Source organism: Acyrthosiphon pisum, chromosome A2 (genome assembly GCF_005508785.2).
Source record: "Acyrthosiphon pisum isolate AL4f chromosome A2, pea_aphid_22Mar2018_4r6ur, whole genome shotgun sequence".
Taxonomy (NCBI): Eukaryota; Metazoa; Arthropoda; class Insecta; order Hemiptera; family Aphididae; genus Acyrthosiphon; species Acyrthosiphon pisum.
This window is the reverse complement of record NC_042495.1, coordinates 69230990-69251460: the sequence shown is the minus strand read 5'-3', so window position 1 is coordinate 69251460 and position 20471 is coordinate 69230990. Positions and strand designations below refer to the sequence as shown.

General features: G+C 30.2%; 2 protein-coding genes across 3 annotated transcripts in view; both read left to right on the top strand.

Annotated features, from left to right (window-relative positions):
* The window catches only part of LOC100167612 (TWiK family of potassium channels protein 18), a 147989-nt gene extending 139527 nt beyond the window's left edge, over positions 1-8462 (top strand). Inside the window, exon 7 of one of the 2 annotated variants that reach the window (XM_029490356.1) lies at positions 6063-8462. In XM_029490356.1, coding sequence (XP_029346216.1) covers positions 6063-6663 — 601 coding nt within the window. In that variant the 3' untranslated portion in view covers positions 6664-8462. The remainder of the gene's footprint in view (positions 1-6062) is intronic. The other variant, XM_029490355.1, reaches the window with a different exon arrangement.
* Positions 8463-16584: 8122 nt separating this feature from the next.
* Positions 16585-20462, top strand: LOC115034231. Its single transcript, XM_029490373.1, has 2 exons — positions 16585-17686; positions 17868-20462. Exon 2 carries the CDS (start codon positions 19654-19656, stop codon positions 20083-20085), a length of 432 nt encoding a protein of 143 aa, XP_029346233.1. The 5' UTR covers positions 16585-17686; positions 17868-19653; the 3' UTR covers positions 20086-20462.
* Positions 20463-20471: the final 9 nt, after the last annotated feature.

The window sequence follows — 20471 nt, the reverse complement described above, 5'->3', positions numbered from 1 at the left end:
TGTTTTATTATGGCCAAATGTAAATGGCGCGGTAGACGCATATAAAAAATAAGACAGCCGGGGCTTTTGCGCTTGAATGGTTCGCGTACAATGATTTCGTCGAGTGTTTCCGCCATAAAAAAAAATGTGCATATACACACACACATAATATACACGCGCATTACGGTTTGCGACTGCAAAGTAAACTCTGTTCGAATATAAATTTCAAAATCCCAATCTCCGAATCGCGTTCGGATCGGATGGAAAACATTGCGACGCGTTGCTCAAACAACCGTCATAGCTTACGCATTTATTCCGAACAAATAACATAATACAAACGCCGATATACATACAAAGCGTTTGTCCCCATCAATAACTTTTTTTCTAATCAATATTAAAGAAAAATAAAACGATTGCTGTGCAGGGGCGTCATTTACAGGACGTCGTGGACGTCACTTATTCTGGGTGTGTGCGAGCGTTTGAATTCCATGGATGCTGTTTATAGTTTTATATATTTTGTTGTTGAAATTCATAGACACTTGTTGAACAAAAATAATAATATCTTTATCGTTTCTCACATTTTTTTATGATAAAAGTGATAACATTTTTATTCTGAGAAGAGCCATTGATATATTGGATTTACAACGATGTGTCCATCACCACGTTTGGAATTGGAGTTGAATATTAATTATTACTCTAATCATCAACATTAAGAGTAAATTCTGATAACATTTTTGATTTAGTATGATTTTTGGTAAAAAATAGAAAATATCCAATACATTTCTTAAAAATAACTCAGAAAATATAGCAAAAAAGCTAAAATATTAATTCACTATACTATTATAGTGAAAAATGATTTGTCAACAAGACTGATAATACTGAGATCTTAAAAATTTAACCTGGTAAATTATTGGTCGTGCTCTTTCCTATATGCGTTTTCACTGGTATCCGACGATGATCTCTGTATGACGGTACCAGAGTTCTGTTACCATGTGGGGGAGTGGATACCAAACCCTATTTATTGTTATATCATAATATTATAATGAGCGACGACATACGTAACGTTCCATACAGACGCGATTCGTGGAAAACCAGCCACCTACAACGTATTATATTATTACGTTTTATAGACAATCACGGAAAATCAAGAGAAATACAACGAAATCGCACTTCCGAGAATAGAACAGGAATATACTTATTATGCGCACCATAAAAAAATTTCGTAGTAATCATTTTTTTTTTTGTTCGTCGTTTTCGACATACCTACATAAGGGTAACGTCTGTAAAATAAAATGTTATTGTGGGATAACTCAACAAAACAATAATTATTATAATCAGTCTAATAATACAATAAATGATCGAAATCCACCACTTAAGACTCACCAGGTGTTTTATTTTTCACAGACTTTATATTGTTATTATTTGTGTTTTGTTGTCTATTTGATTTTCATCATTGTCGTTCTGCTCGTCGGAATCTATATCCCGTCTCTGATCAAAAGACGTCTACGATTACCAATATTGTAAAATTGTAACTCATAATAATTAGTATTTCAATATTAATTATTGTTAGTATCGTCTCCTGAATATCTTTCAGCCAAGTCATATTTAATAAGGCAAAAAATATGATTGTCTTTTTGCATTATTGGAATGAGGGAACGTATATCATGGTACGTGTTTTATACTAATTGTGGTTGGATGTGGTTGGGTGATAATAATCATATAAAATTATTTGAAAACTATTTTACTTTCCACGTAAAGTCTATAACGATGCTCCTATTGGACCTTAATTTCCGTATTATATAAAGAAGTTAAAAACCGCAATTTTATTGCTATAATTTAATATTCGGTTAATAATTACTAAAACGGTGGTCTTCGTGTTTCTATAAGAATCTGTGATGGAAAATGTATGGAAATATTTATTATATTAAAAGTCGATTGATGTAACTTCCGTTAAGTATTATTTAAATAGTAGTACAAGCTTTAAAGTTTAGCGGAGAGGGATATAGACGAGGTTCCAAAGGCGTTGAAGCAGTGAATAATAAATTAAGTTTTTACTTTTTTCTTATCATAAAATAAAAATCATCGAATAGAATAGTTTGCTAATCTCTTTATTTTTTAAATTGAATATTATATACACAGTATGTACCTAATAATGACAACAGTATAACCATTATATTAATATTATTATATATTTTGCATTAGATCTATTTGACTATTTATACTGGTCCTAAAGCTAGATTGTAACAACTATTCAAAATTTGAAAATAATTCAATTTTTTCGATTTTCCAATTCATAAACGCACGCTGCGACGCTGACACCCGCATTGAGTGATATTTTTATGACTTCGGTACCATCTAGCTATCACAGCAAACCGTATTTAAGGCCATCAGGCTGAGATATTTAGTGGAACATATTATAAGACAGGACAATATACCGTTTATAATAGTATGATATGTGATAATCCACTATCGGTTGTAAATGTCAAAAGACGACTATCGCATGTACGCGGTACATAATATTATATAATATTAAAATAATAATATTTGCGTGTACGATTTTACGATATGTTATTTTTTTGCGCAAACTTTGTAAAATACGTTATATTAGCTGATATAATATAATGGTGTATACATTGTGATGTTTATTGCTTATCGATCGCACAATAAACCGCCGTACGATTCGCTCGTTTAGATAATATTATATTATTATTATTATTTCACGGTGATAACTGATAAGCATAAGATATCCATTGTCAAGGGTTTTGCGCGATATTGACTCACAATGATTTAGATGCAATGCAATTTAATTTACGCAGTCTAAATTAATTCTGAAAGATATTTGTAACGAGAATACTATTTACATAAAAGGCATTCAGTATAATTATTTTTTTTATTCATGCATAATATGGCAATAGTATAATTTATATCAGTAAATAGTAATATTAGTTCCCATTGTCTAAGTAAGCAGTAAGCAAGAAAGCAACCATTATATTTTTTTACTATCTACCGCATTCTACGAGTTATGGAGAATTAATTGAATTTGCCTAATACTATAGGGCTATACATACGTTATAATCTTATAATTTAAAAGTAAGTAGGTATTTAGCACCATATTTTAAAATCCTTAGATCTGTTGGTTCAAACTTTTTAAACACTCCTTTTTTGTAAATTATTAAAAAAATTTTTTTTTTCATATTGATGCATCAAGGAAAAATTCGATCGAGTATCAAAAATAACTATAATGATATAATTATCCATTTTAGTAGGTTTATATAAAAATTGTCTGAGTTTAAATATAATATAGGTACCTATACTAGAGTAAATATTACATATATTTTATATTTTATATAAAACCATTATTAAGGACTACAACTAACTAACTATATTATCATTAAATTATAACTCAGAAACTTTTCATTTAGATTTCTATTTAGATACATTAACATTTTAAGAAAAATGATTCATAATTTATTTACAGAAGAAAAATAGGTTCTCATTTGGAAAAAAGTGTGTACTTAGTCACTACTTATACTACCACAAGACAAATAAATAGCAGAAAAACCTATATACCTATTCAAAAATATTTTCTGGCAATATATTTAAAAGCATGCTTGATGGATCAGCTTGTGTAGAAAACTATATATTTAAAACCAGATAGATAAACATAGCGCGTTGGTTTAATTTAAGTTTAAAAAATATTTAAAATCAACAGTTTCTTAAGAAAAAATGGTAGCTTGTAAAATAAAGTCCTATTTCATTCAGAAAAAGATTTTAAATTCAGTTTTTCATCAAATGCTCAATCTGTAAGTCCGGAGCATAATCCTACACGCTGACTAAAAAAAAATATAGTAGTTTCAGACCTATACTTATCTAAAAAAGTATATACAGGATATAATATATGATATTTATTATTTACCCAGCATGCCCGCACACGTTTTTTTTTTTTAATAATGCATATTTTATTCAAATTCTAAATTTTGGAATTTTAAAGAATTCTTAAGGACTATTATTTAAAAATACTTGGTTTTAAGAAGTGCCCGGGAATGAAATTAATTCTTTATTAAAACTAATTTTTTTTAGTGTAAATTATTAGCAGACAATTTTTATGAACATTTTGATGTATCTAAGTCTAAATTTGAATGATTATAGTTTCTAAGTTAATAAAATGTACTTATGTACAACGGATGATAGGTCCATGAGATATAGTTGGTTGATATGGACACTATATATTAATGTGAACATTAATAATTATACCTAGTCATTTATATTAATCTATAAATAATAAATATAGGTATTTTATTATTTGTAAATATTAGTAATTTACAAATCACAAGATAAGTAATAAGTATGCTTAATATTTCCAAAATTCATAAATTTAATGAATGCATTATTAAAAGTTAAAGGAGGAGGAGTACAATTATTAACACTATATTTTAAATTATAACCATAAAACAATATAATATATATGGTATACATATTATACTAATTATATAATAATTATATCATTTTATCTTTTTATCATATAATTCTAATATAAATAACTTTTACCACTAGGTACCTAGCTATAATGTTCGATTTGTGTAATTTTAAAATTGGGTCTCGGAATATCACAATAATAATAAGTTGTATTGTGTTATTTTTTCTTCAAGTACTACACATCACCACTTTTTATCACTATTACAATTTTATTAGGAAAGCATTTTTTTTCACCAGCAAATAGATTCATCCTACTTTACAATCATAGCTGCGAAAATTACAGTGCCATAATAGGAGAACTATACATATATAACTATATGCATGTTTTTAATTTACACACAAATTCGATAAAAACATGACACGTGTAAGTGTCAAGTTATACAACTCTAACGGGGAACGTTGCTCTACAAATACATATTGAGGCTTTTCCTCGCACCATATAAATTAATAAATACAGCTTCATGGGTTGTTCCCGCTCGATCTGAACCCTTAAAAGAACTCGCACAAACAAGATTGGACCGTCACTATACAGACCATCCTCTCAACCACCACTGAAACCACTATCGGATATCGGGAGATCAAGTATCGATGAAATTATTTCTTTAAAATCATACTATACGACACGTTATACAAACCACCGGTATCTCGCGCTTTCTGTACATATTATTTTATCTAATACATAGTATAGAATATTTTATTTATATATATTAGGATAGCTATTACATTCTCAAATACATATTTCCGGTCTGCGAGACTTGCGGCTGGCTTTCAGTAACGTGACATCTGTCGCGTCAATAAATAATTGTATTTTTCGAGTGTGCGCACCCTGCTCTATAATATGGGTAGGTACTTGACACTTTTGATAGTGCTAGTGCTTGACGCGTTTATATGTGTGCTGTAGACATATTATTTTCGCGTAGTGGCACAGCGCCCATACAGCCGATAAACGGACAAAATTCTCCGGGAAATTTTCAAAAAGTATGTCAATTTGTATTCTCCCATGAAGTGATAAAATGAAAAAAGTTAAATTTATTAAATAGGTAATAAACAAATTTTCAAATGATCGACTTTATGATAATAATTAATTATTATAGATACAGATATCATACACGTCATGTACTTATATTTAATAAGTTAAATTTCATCATACGTTATTACTAGACCTATACAGATCAAAAAAAAAAAAATATGAGCGTAAATCCACAATATTTTTTAATGAGCATTGTGTCAAAATGCCATGAAATCGTGAAAATTTGAAAATTATTATGTGATATAGAAATTCTTAAAAATGTTTGTTTTTATATCTAAGAAAATGTACACATTATATCTTTGAAAATGTAATACAAGGTTCTTCAAAAGTTTATATAACTATATTATATACTATATAAAAAAAGTTTAGCGGAAAGTCACATCAATTTTAATGAGCGTTTGAATTTCATAAGACAGGATGATATCGACCCATAAAATAACTGTCTCTCCCCAAACGATTTTTTCATTTAATTGTATAGTTTATCAATAAAAAAAATTGCTGCTCGATCAAAAAACTTGGAAATTAAATACAAGTTTTCTCATAAATTTTTATTATAATATCGTTTTGTGTTCCGCAGCCAAATGTACAGTGGAGCACACGGGACGCCCAGCCGAGTGCCGCTCTTAAGCGGCAACCGTCAACAGCAGCGGAGGCGTGGTGGTGCGGACAAGGACCGGCGACAAAACACCACGCCCGCCGCCATCGCCTCCGAACACTATCACCGCGAGGTTGCTGCGGCGGCGGCGGCTGCTGCTGCGGCCGCAGTGGCCGCGACCAACAGCAAGCGGCCGAACAAGAGGCGCAACGGCGCACCACCCGGCGTACCGGTGGCCCTGGTGTTGCTCGTGTTGGCCGGTTACATTTGTCTGGGCGCGGCCGTGTTCGCCGCATGGGAGGGCTGGACGTTCATCGACGGCGCGTACTTCTGCTTCGTCACGCTGTCCACAATTGGGTTCGGCGACCTGGTACCGGGCAAATCGTTCCAGGGCACCGACACTCAAAACGGACAGCTTCAGCTGGTCGCGTGCTGCGGTTACCTGCTGTTCGGCCTGGTCCTGATCGCCATGTCGTTCTCGCTCGTCCAGGAGGAGGTGGTGTCCAAATGCCGGCACGCTGCCCGCTACGTGGGCCTACTCAAACAGCCGCCCAGGCCCGGCACCCAGCCGTACGCCTTGTAATAAGACATCACCGGTTCGCCTGCAGCCCTCATCTTCCACCCATATTTATCAACCTTTCTCGTTACGCATTTAAAAAACCAAAATTGTAAAACATGTTCAAAACATTATTCACGCGTCACGATGAACACCCGACCACGACGACAGCATATTATTATTATGCACGACGAGCACAGAACAATTCCTCTCACTTTTGAATTTCCAAACAAAACCAATAGCTTTTTGTGCACCGTTCGTGCCGATTTCTATAAAAAAATCCAACAAATGTACTTTTGAGCTTTTCGGGACACTGTTGTTTTTTCTTAGGGGGCGTGGGGGTTTAATGATAATCACCCCTTATAAGTGATAATGTATTGAATGATAATATTATAACGGAATGAGTATATCGACCGTCAAACCGTTACCAACAGAATCACTGGATCAATCGGTACCGCGTGCATAAAGTTAATAATATAATAACATTACAATATACGATTATTAATTTTATTATTATTATTTACAATCCCGTGACGTTAGCTCGAAGTATGCATCAGTACCCTCCTTATATTATACGAAATAGTGAAAACGATCGTATAAAAACGATTCCCATGACGAACGATTTCCTAGTATCTTTTTACTAGCGCTCTATCTCACTCTCTGTACTCAATCAATCTCCCAAACACCGCGCATTTAGGTATACCCAAAACAACATGTTGTCTATATACACACCTGTTGTCACAGGGATTTATATCTGAATGCGCATACGTTTTTGGAATCGTCTCCATATCATTAGTACATTGTATAATTTACACGTACATATAGTTCCCAAACGTCGTTGGGGCAATTCAACGATTTGTTTAAAAGTTTTAATAAACGAAAATCACTTAAAAGTCATATATCATAATATTATACTTGTGGCACGCTGTGTAAATTATCAGAATGCGTTGGTCCAGCCCAAGTAGACTATTAATACTTTTCCAGCAACCCAAAGTGTAACAAATATACTACCGGCATAATATAGCCTGTTATACTATTAATATTGTGTTCTGCCCGTTACTCCGTTCTATACTAAATATGTCTGTTTGAAATTTTCCTCCGAATGAAAGAATACACCATCTACGTCACATAATATTGCAAATGACATTTATAAGTTTAAAAAAGTTGATTTATTATAATATTATTGTGTCTTGTTGATATTTTTAAAACGAATTTTGTTCTTTGTGTATAAAATATTATAAAACCAAAATAGATGACTAAACTTTGATTCTTATTTATTCCCGTACCAAACAAAAATTTAAAAACCTCGTACCATTATAAAAATGACATTTTCTAGTCAAATGTACCTATATAATAATTATTATATTATTGAAAATGTATATTATTTTAAGTATAAATTATTATTTTTAACTAAATATTTATACATACTATAATAATATATCATAATAACATTATACCTATTATATAAGCTATAAATTATACTATAAAGTATGTTATATGATATTATCTTGTAACCGTATATAATTAATTGAAAACACATTGTAAATGTTTTCAATCATCTATATTGATAAAGTTGTAAATAAAATATGTTTTATTTTAAATAATTCAATATTGTGCCGGCACTTGGAATTGCGGTGAATAACTGTTCACAAGTAGGCAGCTACTAGGTATAAACCTACTTATCTACGTACCTAAATACGCATATTATTTCAAATTTCGATAATGACCGATTAATTTGTCATGTTTTTTTTTTTTTAATTTTTCGTTAGAAGCACCTGGGGAATCGGCATACTATTAAAACGGAAGATGTACAAAGCTTATATTGTTACCATAATATTACGATTATTCATATATATATATATATATATATTATATAGATAATAGGTATCTACTCTGCAATACCTATAGATATATATGTGACAATGTACTAATTGAGCGTTATATCACATACGGTGCATACTGTATTTGGGCCCACAAAGAAGGAAAACTAGTCAGGTAATAAATTCAATATCCGATAATTTGCGTGCTGCTAGTGCAAAGATTCCCAACCTGGACGTGGTCACCTCCATGCAAGGCTTGAAACCGTTTTCAAAACCATTTTCAGAAACCGTTATAAACTGTTTTAAAACCGAAACCGAAAAGAATTGAATACTGGTATTAAAGTCAAAACCGAAACAGGAAAAAATTGGATACCGGTATTATAATTTAAAAGCGAAACCGAAATAAATTGAATACTAGTATTAAATTTAAAATCGAAACCGTAAAAAATTGGAAACCATTATTTTTTTTTAAACTGACGTGTTTTTAAATACGTAAATTCCATTAATACCCATAATTAATAATCATAATAAAATTGAGATTATAATTAATTTTGTTGATAAACATTTCATTATTCGCAAAATTATTAGTTGCTTTATAAATACTAATGACATAAATTAAAGTTACTAGCAAATACTATATATGACAATTGACAATACGGAACAAAGAATGATAGGTAATTGTATAGACGACATAGCCCCTTAAAATACTTTAGAAACCGGTATACAAAACCGAAATTTCTTAATACCGGTATTGCTAAGTTGAAACCGAAACCATTCAGTCACTTAAATGTATAACTTATTGCAATGGCATTTATAACTGTGCGTGATAAATTATATTACGTTTTTCCAGTGTTCGATATACGACTAAAAGAGCCTATTCTCTATGTAAATATAATATTTTTACACGCCACTGCAATATTAGCGACAAAAGTAATGATATATATAATTGCTTTTATCTTATCGCATGACGTATATTATCAATGCCAATTACCCGATTCAGTACGGTCGTTATTTGGCCCCGGCAATGTCTGACAGTCGCATAGATTGTTATTGCGTGCGTGTATAATATAAAAGTTTTAAAAAATTATAAAATGTTCAAGAAAAAAAATTAAATAACATTCAGTTGATCAACTCCCTCGTGTCTTATTTGTAAAAAATAATTTTGTTACCTACTTGTTACCTACTTGTTGCCTTCAACAACGAATGACAATTTTATAAAAAAATAAATAAAACTAACAAAAGTATTTTACGTTTTTGTGACTTTTTAATAAAAAAACATAATAATGATAAAGGTCTTTTTTTCTTCCAACAAAGTGTCACTTTTAATTCAGCGTTTGAAACTATTGCCGAACGCTTATTTTACCTGCTGTGGAAGCTATACCTAATAGACAAATCGAAAGGCAACTGGCATAACTTATAATATTCATCTTACAGTATATTTTATAGTACAAGATTGTGTTGTAATGGTGGGAAGTGAGCTATTTCAGTCACTTTCACCCAAGACTGAAATTTCCCACTGCACGAGCCACACATACTTCTACTGTCACGATTTTACAATCATCGATCACGGCAAAAGTAATGCAAGGATCTATGCAACAACCAGACTATATAATTCTATAAAAAAACAATATTTCATGAAAGAAACGATATTTTGGGATTATTTATTTTAAGCATCATTCATGGAGATAACAATATGAATATAAGATAATGTAACCAAAAATGTAGGTATGTTTTGTAAAGACCGTGGTATACATTTCAGTAAAAATAATTATTATTATACTAAAATCAAATAAAAATAAAAAAAGGTGGGTAAGTGGATTTCGCTCTGGTATACAGTAGGTTACAAGTGGGTTTATCGAAATTTATAGAAAAAAAAAACTAAAAATATTGAAAACTGATAATGTCAGTAAACATCTTAAAAAGAGTCAAAACATTTTCAAAATTGTATGGTGTATAGAAATAAAAAATATAAACATTCAGTAAAATGTCATGTATCTACAGTTATTCGTTTTTGAATAACAACAAAATAATAAGATCCCTACATGAGAAATCGAGTGAATATCCAATCTTGCAAAAATATAATAAATATGTATATATTACATATGCACTTCAAACGCTCATAAAAATTTAATTAAAATTTGCCTGTAGACATTTTTTTTTTTTTTGATAAAGGTAGACGAACTTATGAATAATCATGCATTACATTTTCAAATCTTAGATTTAAAAAGAAAAATTGTATGTATTCTCATCTCAAAATAATTTGGTAATTTTCATGGATTTTCCGTATTTTGTCAAGATTTGAACTTTAAATGCTTATAAACAAAAACTGTGACTAATGATTTTTAATATTTTTCAAATATCATTGTAACATTAATATAGTAGGAGCCTTATATCAAATTTTCAAACTTTTTTACCCAATAAATAAAGTTGTATTGACATTAATAGAAAAAAATATTAATAAAATTGTAAACTGAAAATGTTCCTAAGCAGTTCAAAACAAATCAAAATATTTTTAAAATTTTATCGTGTCTAGAAAATGCAAATATAAACAACCAGTGAAAATGTCATATGTATACGTTAATTTTTTTTAAAGTTACCCCAAAAACCAAAATCGATTTTGCGTAAAAATTCCCGTTTTTCCTTAATTTTTATGTTGTTTTTCCCGGTGCTTTTAGAAACTATTAAGAATTTACCACCCTACACTTTTTGGGATATCCACTTTACCACCCTGCAATTTTTGGATTTCCACTTAGCCGCCCGGCACTTTGGGGATTCCCACTTTAACATCCGCTGGACGGAAAAAGGTCGCTTTCCAACGCTTCAACCGTCATTGAAAACTAAACTTTTGGTGCAAGCATGACAAAAATAATTATTCTGTGCCTAAGGGAATTCATTAAATGGCACACAACTTTGCAATAATTAATAAAATTGTATAATATTCTTAAAACTACTAAGTAGACCATTTTTATTAAAAAAAAAAAAGGATATTCCTATTTTAAATTGTATAGCTTGTGTGAAAAAAACTTCTATGTATCCTCAATCTTTGAAAAGAAGTGGAGTTACTAACAATATGATTTTCCAATCAAAATACTTACTTAGACGAAAATGACAAAATGACTTTAGTACAGTTAAATTGGCTAACGCAGTTTAAAAACTAAATTTGCATTCTCAGGTCGCCCGGAGCCTTTACATGCCTATTCACTATAGCGTATAAGGAAAATAGTCTCCGACTTCCTGAGAGTTTCGTAAATTGTTGTATGTCACTAATTGTTATTAATTAATAAACGATGACGGCGTTGTCGAAGTAATAGGTACGCAAGAAGTTTTGGCAGCCTCGCCTATACCACAAGGAAAAAAGGTGGGGGGGAGGTTTCAAGAAAAAGGTTGGTAATCACCGAGCTAGTGAGACGCAAATCATTTACAGTACTTCTATTAAATATTATATTTACCCAAAAATTAATAATTATAGATTTAAAGTTTAAAATTTAAATTATATGTTATATTGATGATCATAAGTTGTGGATTGTAATACAAAATCTATATGAAAGTACAAATATTGTTGTACATTTGCACAGTATATGGAAAGTAGGTGACCACTATCTTCTGCATGTGTCGAAAGGACCTCGTCATAACAATATAAACACTATAAACAGTAATGTATATTATGTTAAATTTAAATTCAATGATAAATCATTGCATACGAAAAACGATTCTGACGGAAGACTGTCTATCAGCCTATACTACTATAAATATATTTTATGATATATTTATATTGCTATTAAAGTAATTATTATTTTACTATTTTGATATAATTAAGACAATAAATTGAATTAATTTTTGTGAACACATTGTATTTGAAAATATCATTTTTTGATAAAATATAATAATTAAAAGTTTCATGTAATCACGAAATAATATATCTTTAAATTACAACAGAATAACTAAAATCAATATTCAGTGTCTAAATATATAATTTCGTCCAAATTTAAACTTAAAATGCCTATAAAAAACTGTGTTCATAATTTATATTCTTTTTTAGATTTTTTGGTTACAGTATTTTTGGAACTACTTATAAGTAATATTGTATACTTCTAACACCTAATGAGACAACCTTGTTATGTTTTCACCACAATCGTGAAAACGAAAAGATTCTTTCGGCGATGCGCTCATCGGAGATACGATATAAGAGGTTGATTTTCGAAGTGCGTAAACACTTTCAGTACCTACAATATTATGCTGAGGTACATCGTAAAATATAAATAAAGTATAACGCTAGAAATGTAAAGTTTTTTTTTTAATCAAATTTCGCGAAACAACAATATTACAGTTACCTATATTTTTATGTTTATAAATTCGTGTTTTTAGGGGTCTCGTGACTAATAGATTCTATAAGGAACATTTTATAGGAAACTTCTGATGCCCACGGCCATTGGCTGTGTTTTTGAGTTATACTCGGTGTTAGTCATAAATTATCATTAAAGGGACCTTTTTACGTAATGTCAACATATCTATTCCGTGAAAAACGTTTTATTCTTTGCGATTCTAATATTCCAAAATATCTTACTCTGATTTTCATGGTGAAAAAATATTCAAACTTGCCTCGATCATGAAACGACAGAAACATAAAAATATTTAAAAATAATTGTTGGTCGATTACATAGTTTAGGTTTTGTTTTAGATTAAGTTTCTAAGCCCCGTTAATTATAATTCCAAAGACGAAAATAAAAAATTGTCTTGGCTATTGCCTCGCATGCAGGTACAGTTAGAAAATAGAATGAGCGGTTTTTTCACTGAAAATACGGTAACCCGTTCCCCATTTTCGTAAGCACCCCGCTCGAGGTGTAAAATATAATCCGCCGAGCTGATTTGTTTTTTCCCCCATTTTCTTACTATCATAATATAACCACAAATATTACTTACAATATATTCTAACTTCCGATAAATCGGCGTGCTTCAGTGTATTTTTTTTATCTAGTCGAATATAGCTTTTTTCATTTCATTTGACATTACAGAGACGACTGTCAAAAACTTCTTTTTTGTTTTTGTGTCTGAAAAAAGTTTACCTTTCTCAACTAAACATAATATATTTTAATATAGTGGTAGATAGGTTGGTACGTACCTACATTTTTTTATATTCTGTGGTTTTGAAATTTTTACGACATATTTGGAGTGAAAAATGGAAATATATATAAGTATATAGAATAGATATATTAGTAATAATATATAAGTATAGATATAAGTATCAACCAATGATGAAGTTTGAGTACCAGCTAATATACCTAGGAATATTTATAAAATGTTACTCACCGTGTCGGTGGTGTAAACGTAATAAAGGTTATTTAAGTACTCACGTAAAACTACGCCAATGGTCCCGTCATCGAGCGTTTCTTCTTCAATAAAAAAAAGTAAATAAATAAAAGAATATTATTATTAATTATGTGTTTTAGTACAGTAAATTGTGCATTAAACACAGTTTCCACTTCCCAGTAATTCTAGTAACATAAAAGTTAAATATAATGAATATACCTATCGATGATTTTTATGTAATAAAGATGCCAAAATTTGTAAAAGTATTTTTGGCAAATTTGACGTACAGAAAAACCTGAAATATTAACAAAAAAATTGTTTGATCCAATGGACATTTTTATATAATGTTAATAATATGAAATAAAAGAAAAGTACTGTATAAATGCAAAACAGACATGACGTTATCTATGAGGACTTTTTTACCGATGGTACAATCAACCCATAAAAACATTTTTTGTTAATATTAAATCTATAGGTAATCATACAAAATAAAAATACAAAATTACATTATGTACTTACTTATTGGCAAAATATTTTTATATAGGTATTTATTTTTTTAGATTCTGAGAAGAGCGAGGAAGCTATTGGTATTACAATGGTGTTTATTTTTTTTTTTTATATACATATACCTCTGTATACAAAATTTCTACCAGAAGAAGTGCTTTGATTTTAACATATAGTACCTTATCTTTTATCAAATTGAATTAATATGTGCTTTAAAGAGGTCATTTTTCGATTTTATCAATAGTTATTTAATGCCACGGGAAAAACACCGAAAAATTACGAAAAAACGCTAAAAATGGGATTTTAATTTCTAACGCTTTGTTTATCACCATAGAAACGAACAAAAAATTATTATATTTTAATATTAATTCAACTTACATGATAAAATAAATAATAACAAAATATAAAATATCTAGACTGACAAACCGTCTCCGCCCAGAATCGTTTTTCTTATACAATGATATTATATCATTGAATTCAAGTCTAATATAACCATTATACAAAGACCCACTTGTAATCTACTGTACAGCAGAGCGACATCCACTTACCTGTTTTTTTTCATTGACATTTTCTGTTAGGTGTATATTAAAAAACAGTTTATTAACTTCACTTAATTATATTTCCGATTGGTTATGTATTTTCTCAACATCTAAGAAATGATTTACTACCTTTACTTATTTTGTTGTTCAATAGGTTCACACACACACAAAAAAAGAGTAAAATCATTTTAGCAAGCACAACGGTGATCTAAGAAATTTTTAAAATTAAAAAGTTTTGAATTAATGTAAGTAATTCAAATTGATTTGCTTTACCAAGATTTAAAAATAATATTTTACGAATTTCTTAAAAATAAAACTGCGTTTTCACGTTTAAATTTTAAGGCTGTTTCATATTTGAACACAAAGTATATGGACGTTTGTCTTACCGATAACCGATGTCTTCTCATATGCTTACAAAAATAATTTAAAAAATCAGAAGTACCTACCATAATTTATATTATATTAAATATAGTATAATGTTGCAAATAAATTTGGTTTCAGTAGAAACGATCATAAACTATGCAGATGACTGCTTAGAGGACTCATTAGCCAGACGCATTAAACGGTCAAGCGGACGATTTTGACAATAATTCGTAGCACATCTGGAGACTACGCATAAAGACCGATTGAGTGAGTGGAACGCTGAGAAAATCGGTAGTTTATACACGGGAGAGAAGTTAGGGTGCATCGGTTGAACCACCAATATTATTAATATCATTATATTATGACGATGTTATATTTTGGGATTTATTTTAATTGGATTTGTGGCTTAAGGTATTGAGATTTGAGAGATGAGAAACTTCATATTTATTCATTACCCATAATCAATAAATGCTTAAAACTTCAAAAACTTTGATCATTAATTATTTCCATGAATACCTAGGTAACTTATTTTTTTTTAAATAACTCTATAAACGGTATATTATACAGTGAACAGATATTTATATTTTTGAATACCTACGATACCTATGGATACCTTATCATTTTATATTAATATTGTGATGTAGTAAGTGGGTGGTCTCTGTATGCTTTTCAGGTTTTTTAGTACCTAGATTTACATGGTACAATAATAAACTATTATACATTAATATTACATAAATTCATCAATATTTATTAATAGATCTATGGTTTATAATTACATTTTAAATGTACAGTAGTCGTTTTGTATTCGTATACTATTATACAAAAAATATAGACTGAAGATAAAATCTGACTTTGGAAACGCCGTAATAATACTTAAAGATTGTAAAAAATATTTTAACATTCAATAAAACTAATATTTTTACCAAAACAATTAATGACGACTGAACATCAGTTATATCACGTGATCTGATATTCGAACTAAAAATATATAAATGAATAGTTTCCAAAAGAAATAAAAAAAAACATTTGCCCGTGAATCTACTACCGCCATCCACTGCAGAATTTGGCGCATTTCCAGTAGTATACACTTGTCTAATTTCGAAGATAATGTGAAACAATTTTTCGACAAACTATGTGAAATTCGCAATGTCATTTCTTTTGAGAATTAAGAGAATACGTGACATGACAATTTACGAGATATAAAATGTTCTTTAATTAATTACTATAATGTTTTAAATGGGTACTAATTTAAGACAAATTTACGAATATTATATAGTAAGATATAATTTATAATATGATCTCAATAAAATTCGTATTGTATCAACATTTTGGTGGATACTAACTGATCTAATCCGAGATTTAACTGCACTTAATTAATACATATTATATTAATAAAATATAATAAATTGTACCAATACCAACCGTACAATTATACAATAATTAATAATAGTTAGTTACAACTTTTTTTTTATTTATTTGAATTAATGTTAAAAGCTAAATAAAGTAAATCGGTTTCAAACGGAACAACACGTATGCATTTTCCTTAATTTGTATGATAAATTATTTGACTGGAGCCCTCTACAAATATAGTTTCCTAAATTAAATGTATCCCGCCGAGTTTTCCGGGTTAATTATTTATGTTGCTATATTTCAGCAAAGCTAAAACACAATTTCTATGATATAACAGCCCACAGGTAATGGTATACTGCGCAAATTTTGAAGTTATGGTATAATAATATAGTCATTGCGGTGTACACAAACATTAAAACCACAATGTGAATATTAGTGCAACAAGGTCTGTTATAGTTATAGCAATAGCATTCTGTAGTATAATGTTAAGTATAGATTATGGTTAACAGTTTATTGTTTGCGTTATTTTGAAAAATCAACCAACAACAAATACATAATATTATGTATATACCATAGTTATTATCCTTGATGGTTTTATAATAATAATAATAATATATTATATAGAGAGAGTTTAGCAGTTTAGCTTACAATTATATATCAACACTTTTTTTTTATCACAAGTCTGTGAGTTTTGTGGTGCATACAGTTAAACCATTAATACATTTTTTATGAAAACAATAAACTGTGTTACTTTTTTTTAAATAAGCACATAGGTAAAGTTCTTACATTATCATTGATGTATACCTACTGTATAAGTATCGATTTACTAAGTACCTATAATATTTGATAATGAAAACATAATATTAGAAACCAAATAAAGATTTATGATATTATTTGTTTTCATTAAATTATACAATACGTACCTAGGTACTATTGACGTCACAAGTATTTAATCTACAAAGAACATTTCCAGCGAAAGCGATAATTTTTTTATACCTTTTGGTAGGTATATCTGCTAAAATGATGACATAATCAATTTTCTATTGTTTCAGTTCCAAAATAGATACCTACATAAATTCAATAAAAAAAAAGGTTCAGTATTCCTTTAGGTCCACATTATACGGGTTCAACAATCGAAAATCAGTGCACATGAAGAGTAGTTGGCTAGTAAGTAAATACCTAAATAGGTTTTGACGTATAATATTAGTATAATAATTTTTATTTATAATTTATATTATAACTTATAACTGTTATAAGCTTTTGTAGTAATAATTACCAAAGTTGTTATTCAGGAAAACGATCTAAATTATTTATAGAAATATATTTTTTTTTTTTTTTTTTTTTTTAGGGAGGTGGATTGGACTGCAATTTAAAAGACAAAGTTCTAGTAATTTGATAAATTGAAGGTCATTATATTTATGTCGTACAAATAATACACGTACCCATATTACTCATCGAAGCGAAAACCATTTAAGGAAAATGTACTATGTATTTGTTTTTGCATCACTTTCGTGAGCACTACAACATAGATTATTATTTATATTTTTTTTTTCAAAATGTACCTAATGACATTAGTAAAATCATTAACTGTAATGCATTGTAGGTGATTACTTAAGTGTTATGTGTTTTAAACGTTCAAAAGTTTTTTTTAAATTAAAGTTTTTAAGTTTTAAAAATATTTTAAAATAAGTCGTGATTATCTATCTAATAAAAGCATGAATAAATTACATATTTTACACGTCCGCTTTCAAGATTCACTGTATTTTTAAAGATTGAACATTTTGAATTTTAAACAAAACATAGCTTTTCAAATTCGTTAAGTCAGACAAAGGTAAAAGATATATTCAATTTTGTGGTGGTGAATCCTACTTATAATATAGGTAGGTTTCATGTGGGTACCTGCGTATACACTATATATACAGTCGTACACGATGATATGCGAACTTATTCACACCACGTGCTGATGTTAAAATCCCTGGGGATGCCTTAGGGTTGAATAAAATTTAATAACCTATTCCAATGCAGACAGTTGTATTATAATAGCGAGTATACAGTTTGTTAAAGATAGTTTTAGAACTGCAAATAGTGATAAATAGAGTTTACTTCGTCTCGAGTTTCAACCGAGAGTTATCATAAACGTGTATACGTAAAACTGTATATGTAGTATAAGTGCTCAGTAGGTACATTATAAAAAAATCTATACTCAAATTAAATACTTATTTATAAAACTCTTATTTATTAATTTAAAGGATTAAAAAAAAAAATTGAGAAAATTAATGTGATCAAAAGCGTTTAAAGTTAATTCTTTTTTTAAATGATTGATAAGTCAGCTGAGGTTAGGTTAATAGTATAAATATTTATCCAGATGTAATTAATATTATAAATGTTCATAAATTAAACAAAAAATAAATTCACATATTGAGTACACAGTACACAATCTTCCACATAGTTATAATTTTACGACATTACGTAACACATGGAAATATTTTGAAAAAATTGTATATGTTTTCTATTCACAACAAGAATGTTACCTGGTGGGCAGTGTCTTCACTACAAAGCAGACATACCTATGGTCGATTCCTCAGTAGGGTCGTTGAACTGGGGTTGCTAAACGAAAAATGGTGTTTATACGGTTATTATACTGAATGGAGTAACTATATAGCAGTGGCGAATGCTGACTTCGATGTATGGGTATGCTCATTTATCATAATGTATTATAGTTCTATTTAATTTATATATAATACTTTAATTTAATTAATATTAATTATATTACTTTGTTTTCAATTATATTACAAAATTCCTTGACGAAGTGCAACCGACTGAGCATGCCTTGGGTGGTCAGTACCGCAACTAAATCGGTAGCGATAATAAGCGTCGTATAACTTGCGCATTACACCACGCTAGCCCACGATAATACCTACCTACTCGAAAATCGTATCACATAGGATGTAATAATTTATTTCGCGAAACAAACAGGTCGCATAGGCGGAAATCCACTATCAATCAATTCCAATCCAACCCCACCAACCTGCACCCCCTAAATAATAAAATAACTTTCAGGTTTATACTTGAGTGGTATAACTAAACAATAAGAATTTAATAAATAATACGTACCTAAATCAACAAATATCAATATGTCAAATGTTCAAGACAAGAAGTCGTCAGATATCAAGTTGCTATCCACGCCCAACTTGATGGTACAGCCTGTCGACGATCATCGATCAAACATACTGAAACCGTCGGATAACAGCGATGTCCATAGTTTGCTGGTGCAGCTCAAGAGATCTATGTCTTTACCTAATATGGTCGTCCGTGAAAATTCTTCGGACGATGCTCCCGAAATTGGATTGTTGTTTGTTACGTCCGCGGAGTTTCCAGTTTCGACGGATTCGCCATCACGAGCTGAATCATATGTTTTGGCATTGATGCCACCTGCCACTGCAGAAGATGACTGCTGGATCGAGACGCCGTTATCTGTCTCGTCGCCGTTGCCACGAGTAGAAGCCGGAGTAACGGATACGGTAACCATCAGTGACCGCAGTGTCGCGGGTGTGACAGGAAAATGATACCTCCTAATTATTTTACTTCCCGGGGGTATGATTTTCCTAGGTTAATTGTACCCCTGGTACAAATATCCTAGAATATTTATACCCCCCAAAATTATATAGCGGGGGTACAAATATCCTAGGATAATAATACCTCCATGGGGGTATAAATATTCTAGTTTTTTCATACCCCCGGTATGATAATCCTAGGAAACCTGTACCTCCCGATATTTCATACCAGGAGGTATGAATATTCTAGGAATTATATACCCCCGGTATGATAATCCTAGGCATTCAATACCTCCCAAAATCTCATACCGGGGGGTACGAATATCCTAGGATATTTATACCTCTCAAAGTTTCATACCGGGGGGTACGAATATCCTAAGCGTTCTATACCTCCCAAA

What these genes read in the sequence shown, in the direction of transcription:
- LOC115034231 (XM_029490373.1), top strand. Translation starts at nt 19,654, where the DNA reads ATGTCAAATGTTCAAGACAAGAAGTCGTCAGATATCAAGTTGCTATCC.